Source organism: Microcebus murinus, chromosome 3 (genome assembly GCF_040939455.1).
Source record: "Microcebus murinus isolate Inina chromosome 3, M.murinus_Inina_mat1.0, whole genome shotgun sequence".
In the NCBI taxonomy this organism is placed as follows: domain Eukaryota; kingdom Metazoa; phylum Chordata; class Mammalia; order Primates; family Cheirogaleidae; genus Microcebus; species Microcebus murinus.
In genome coordinates, this window is record NC_134106.1 from 112,488,652 (window position 1) to 112,495,124 (window position 6,473).

Sequence of the window (6,473 nt, forward strand, 5' to 3'; positions counted from 1 at the left end):
GTCTTTAGATGGAGTTGCAAAAACCAAGCTTTGGACAGGTGGGGAGTAATTACTGTATTTTTAGTACTTTTGAATTAAAGCAGTATACCTTGGCATAATTGTTAACTGACTAAACAAAACAGGATGTTGAACTAACAGGATAGTTCAGTTGATAAGAGACTTCATATTTTTAGGACACTATTGAAGAGTACTACAGAGCCCCACAAACTTTGGATTTGGACTTCGGATTAAAGGAATAGCACTGCATGTAATTAAGCACCGAGTAGGTTTAAGACTTGAGATGTACAAAGCAGGTCACCATGTGTTAATTAAGTCATTATTTGGTGGTAGTCCCTCAATGGATTTCAGTAACTTTATGTTTTAAGAACTCTTAAAAATCTTCCTCCACCTTTTTTTGGCAGAGAGTCAAATAAACATTAAGATAATTTTTTTTGTCCTGTAGTGGTTTATAAGGCACTGTGTTATTGAGAGACAAATGTATGAACATATCTTGGAAATAGCATTTCTCAAGCATTTGCTTAGAAATCTTCACTGTCTTTATAGGAAAATTAAACAATTTTCTTCGTTTTTGCAGGAGAAAAGCCCTATAAGTGTACGTGGGAAGGATGCACATGGAAGTTTGCTCGGTCTGATGAGCTAACAAGACATTTCCGAAAACATACTGGAATCAAACCTTTCCAGTGTCCAGACTGTGACCGCAGCTTCTCCCGTTCTGACCACCTTGCCCTACATAGGAAGCGCCACATGCTAGTCTGAACGCCTCCACCTCCAGCCTCAACACGACTCCCCACTCACCTGGCTCTCTGTCCTCCCTCCCATTGTCTAACACATTTTTTACATGTACGTTTTAATTTTGATTCAGCTGGCCTGAATCTCTGAATTTATATCATTCAAAACTTCCATATGGTCAGTAGTGGATATTCTCTAATCCTCCCTCTCCTTACCACGGGTCAGACCTAAAGAATGTGAACACTTTTTTTTTTCGGGGATGCTAAGCAAACCCTTCTTATAGATACGTTTAATGTAACGAGAACAAGGGAACATGTAAATTAACACAACCAGTTGTCGGTTTCTCCATGTATTCCTCAAAAGAATGTCAGAGTAAATGTATTAGAAATACAGTATCCAGCCTGCTAGTCCTTGCCAGAGACATTCATACCTCTGTGCCCTGTGATCACATTTTATTCTTGACAGCAGAAAGAAAGGTGGTCTCTCTCTTTCACCGGTTAGCTAGAAGTACAGCAAGATTTCAAGCTAGTACAGTCAATTTTTCCATCGTCCTTCACAAATCTTGCTTGTCAACCTGGATTTATCACTTCATCTGAATCAAGTTCTTTGCTATCACTGGAGATGAGCCAGAGCTTTTGGTGTAGGTGGGTGATGTGTCCCAGTTCAAGGGATGGAGCCTGTGCTTTCATAGCCTGGTGTAGGAGCAGGGGCCATTGAGCTGGGGAGCCAGGGAGGCAAAGGAGGAAGCCGGCCTATCCTCCTGGGCTGGGTTGGTGAGATTTCAGCATTTGGTTAGCGGTGCCATGCACTCCCAGAGCTTCAGTCTCGGGGGCTGTGCAGGACCGTGCATAAAGCCAATACTGACGGGGTCATCCTTGCCACGATCTCCACTCCTACAACGTCCTTAATAGGAGAATATCAAGCATGGATGGAAGGGACTCCACAAAAATATTTGCCTAGTAACAGTAAAAAATCTTTTGGGTAAGAGTATGAATGGTCTTTCTTTTACCTAAACCTGCATACAGCTTTTTTGTAAACAGGAAGTGTTGAGTGGTGCTTGTGTTCCCCTATCAAGTGAATCCATAGCCGTACACAGAAGCTCTTCCGTGTGAGCTGTGAGGCGCCACATGGGCTGTCATTTGTGTTCCTGACACAGATCATAAAGAAGCATCTGCTAATGCTTTGGTAGATTCATTGAATTAAGCCCAGAGTGACACTATTTACAAATAAGATGAGTTGTGAAGCACACATACCTTTATTTTGGGGATTTCTGAAAAATTCAGAAAGCCACAGATCAGGGATTCACATTTATAGCTCAAAAATTCCCCAAAGTTTACTGTTAGAGCTGGCAATTACCTATCACTGTCAAGTATCAGAACAAACTGAAAATAATGACTCATGTTGAAGATAAATAGCACCATTATTGTAGCAAGTTTTCAAAAGCAGGCTTTTGAGCACCATAGTCGATGCCAATAAAAATGGTTCGTGCATAGAAATGTCATTGGTCCTGAATTTGAAGAAAGTGAGCAACGGTGGTTAAACGTAGGTACGTATAACCACGTGCCCCTTCTTCATCCCTCAGTGAATCGAGAAGAGAGAAGAATGGAATCCTGAACATTCATCCCAGCCACAACTCAGGATCCAACACAACCTTAACTGGGAGGAACACATTGTTTAAGCATTTTTAAATGATCAGTGAACGGGTGGTCCTAGAGGCCTGTGAATTTTGTGGGGAGCTGTGATGGCGCTACGTCAATTAAAATTGTAGGGACTGTACCTGGAGGGTCCCACTCAGCCCTGTGAACCAACTGAAAGGAAATGTAGTTGAGAAATTTGTTATCTTGGCACTTGGTTTTGATTTTTTTTTTTTTAGCACTGCAAAATTTATTTAGAACATTAAAACATCCTAATTGGGCTTTTTTTTTTCTTTTTTGCAACTAAAACATGAATTGAGGGGTAAAAATGGCTCTTTGAAAAGTAGATATTGTCTGTATTATAAATGCTTAATCACATTCATGCCAAAGTGTTCATTTCTTGAAATGGTTCTTCCACAACACACAGAATCAAGATGGAATGCAAGGAACTTTTTTGTTATGTGGAAATAACTAGTTTATGTGTGTTCCCACCCATATAGGGGGGAAAGGGGATGAGAAAGGATAGAATTGATCTTTGAATCAGCTTTGAGTCTGAGTGTAGTTAATAGAAAGCTTTAAGAGTTCTCATGAAATTTGATACATTTGCTATGGCATATTTACATGTTGTTCAAATGATCAAGCAAGACCCTGCAAAGACTCTTACACATTGCTAAGACTCTTGCTTAGATTATATTAACAACTTGTTAACAAAGATCCATTTCAACTCTGGAAAAACAGCCCATAGAGGCCATTCTCTGTTCCCATGCTGGTCAATGTACTTTTTTATTACCAGTTGGCCATTACCAAATTCTTATATATATATTTGTATTTTACTATGATAGTTGGGGGAAATTTAGTCTCTTAGTCATTTTTAGCTGTTACTGTGGAAGATCTCAAATATGAGATAAAATGCCCTTGTGTGGTTTTAATGATGCGCCATGTTGCCATCAATGGCGATTTTAATTGCAGTATTTTACATTGATGAAAATGAAATGTAAACATGAAGTTGGTGTCATGTAAATTTTGTTTGTTATAGAGTTTCTTCAGTTAGTACCCCAAATGTCATCTTGGAGAAGTCAGAATTAAATCCGAATCCATCATATTTTAGAGTTTTAACATGTGAATCTACATTATAAAATGGGCATTAACATTCTAAATCATTTGGTTTGGAGAATGTGTTAGCAGCATAGCTGTGTTCAACTAAGGAGATGCTAAATACACAAGTTTCAAGAGCCTTGGAGCAGAATTACAGGGGAACTGTATATGTATATTTTGTTAAATACCCATCTGCACTATCAGTATTGCACTAATGTGGAATTTGAAAGATTATATTGCTGATACTATATATCTGCACATCATTCCTGATAAATTCTTTTAAAGACAATCTTAAAGATCTAAAGTTTTAAAATAATTTGGTTTGAAAATACATAGTTGTCTTGAAGGAATTGCTGTCATACATGAAGTTGCTCAGAGTTGTCTTTATTCTCTTGGTCAAGGTTAATTTCTAAGTGATTGCAAATTCACCTGAATAATACATTTACAAAGCCATTTTACGTGCATTAAACGAGGGCTACAATATCGTTTTACAAATACTAGCACTTTTTTTTCTGTTGTGTACTTAGTGTTAGGGGGTCAAAATAATCTTTCTGCTTAGCATCTCTTAAACCATACCTGCAAGTATAGCAGGATTATTACATTTACAGTACTTTAATACTTGTATAAACTATGCAGAAATTTTTAATAAAGTGTAATATATTTTATAAGCTAATAAGACTGAATGGGTAAAGGTTTTTAGCATGCATTAGTATACTTGCAAATACTGAGACATTTTGGTAATCTTTCTTACTAAAGATGTGAATGTTTAATGTACCTTCTGTTTCTACTCTGTAGTCCAATGGGAATTCAGTAATGACATTTTGTCATGTCAAACTGTGAACATAAATTTGTACTGTACAGTCCTCATATACTATATACAGTATGCAATATATGTATTATATACTTGTTAATAAAACCATCAGAATATTGAGTGTGATCATGTGATTACTATATATGCAGTGATCACTAGGAACAAATCTCAAATGAGTAATGCAATAGCCCCTGCTTAGCAATTTCAAAGTAAATCACTCTTTGATGGGTAATCATTAATGGAGGGGAAAAAAGATCTAACCGGAAGATGTACTAAAGTAATTAGCTCAGCCTTAAAGCTATGTCCCTAGTTTTTCTGATAACAGCCAACAAGGAGTCTTCTAAGCTCAAACCATAAAACTACAGAATATAATACCTAGCACATTCTTAAAAGTTTTACTTAATTGTGGTTTACCCCTCCTGTTTCCAAAAAGAATTTGCAGTTCCTTGTGTGAAAAGACACATATGTAAATAGTTTAAATTTTTCACTAGGATAACATAACAGGATTCATATCATGAGAAGTAGGGAACAAGGAATGGGACAGTTACTGCATTGCAGTAGATAATTCTGGATATATATATTTCAAGCCTTTAGTTGCCATGTCCATGGACACTGCAATCTCTTCAGTATCACAAGAACAAGTATTTTCTGATAAGCATTTAGAGTTCTTTTGTTTAAGGGAAAATGTAATAACCTCTCTCCCTCCTAATTGAAACCAAGATACTGACTTGTTAGACCTCAGCAGCTTCCCTGAGCCTGGACTTCATTTTAGCAAAACGTGAAATAACATCTGGCTGGCACTTAGCTCCTGACTCAGCTTCACAGGTCGGAGAGTGGCAGGAGCTCAGAAGGCCAGGTGTCTGCAGTCACCTTTGGAGGCCCCCCACCCCAGGGAATGTCACTGCTTTCATACTGAGGTAGTTGATGACAAGCTAAAAAGCAATTGTGTGTGACTTAGGAACCCTAAAGGAACATCAGCTTGGATCAGTCCAGTTGACTGGCTGTAATCCTTCCACTGTATTTCTCATGGATGGCATGACACTTGCTGAGTTCAAAATAAGACCATCCCTCTAGGAGGAATTGTTACAAGCTGGATTCTGCCCAGGTAAATGACCAAGGTGTGACAAATGTAGATTCTATGAGAAACTAAATTCTTTGAGGAATGGTTAAAGCAAGGATATTCGACACAAAAAAAGATAACACATAGCCACTGCTTGCCCCTTCCATTAGCCTCTCTGTCTCTGGGGATTCTGTGGATTCAACCCACAGTAGAGTATTGCCAATACTTGGGGGAAAAAATACAAATAATGATACAAAATACAAATAACACGGTACAGCTGTTTATTTAGCATTTATGTTGTATTAGGTATAAATAATGTAGAGATAATTTAAAGTATAGATGAGGTTATGTAGAAATACTACACCATTTTATATAAGGCAGAGCACAGAAAGACTTTGGTATCTGCAGGGTTTTGGAAGCAGCCCCCTACTAGGACAGTGAGGGACAACTATTACTTTAAAGACCGTCAGGTTATAGCCAGGCACGGTGGCTCACGTCTGTAATCCTAGCACTCTGGGAGGCCGAGATGGGTGGATTGCTCGAGGTCAGGAGTTCAAAACCAGCTTGAGCAAGAGCAAGACCCTGTCTCTACTAAAAATAGAAATTAATTGGCCAACTAAAATATAGAAAAAAATTAGCCGGGCATGGTGGCGCATGCCTATAGTCCCAGCTACTCAGGAGGCTGAGGCAGGAGGATTGCTTGACCCCAGGAGTTTGAGGTTGCTGTGAGCTAGGCTGATGCCACGGCACTCACTCTAGCCTGGGCAACAGTGAGACTCTGTCTCAAAAAAAAAAAAGACCATCAGGTTAAAGCAAGTGGGATTATGAGTCTTGCTGGGAGACAAGTTATCAATCCTAGTATGAATTAAAGAAAGAAATGGCTCAGTTCAGAGAAGGATGGTGTTAAAAGGTAAACTTAGGCACATTAAAATTTTGAAGAGTTCATTTGAGCAGACAGTGATTCACGGATTGGGCAGTACCAGACCAAAAGCAGTTGGGCTCCACCAAGGGTGCTGGGGGAGTGTTTATAGGGTGCTCCCAGAAGCAAAGCAAAGAAATTACTTGATTGGTTAAAGTTGACAGTTCATAGTTAGAGGCTAACTGGGAGTTTCTCTTTGGTAAAATCTCTAGTTAGAGGTGAGTT

General features: G+C 38.7%; 1 protein-coding gene across 2 annotated transcripts in view; it reads left to right on the forward strand.

The window, feature by feature from the left end:
- The window catches only part of KLF3 (KLF transcription factor 3), a 33,736-nt gene extending 31,511 nt beyond the window's left edge, over positions 1-2,225 (forward strand). For both annotated transcript variants that reach the window (XM_012753911.3, XM_012753910.3), the window contains exon 6: positions 575-2,225. In XM_012753911.3, coding sequence (XP_012609365.1) covers positions 575-756 — 182 coding nt within the window. In that variant the 3' untranslated portion in view covers positions 757-2,225. The remainder of the gene's footprint in view (positions 1-574) is intronic.
- The last annotated feature ends 4,248 nt before the right edge of the window (positions 2,226-6,473 follow it).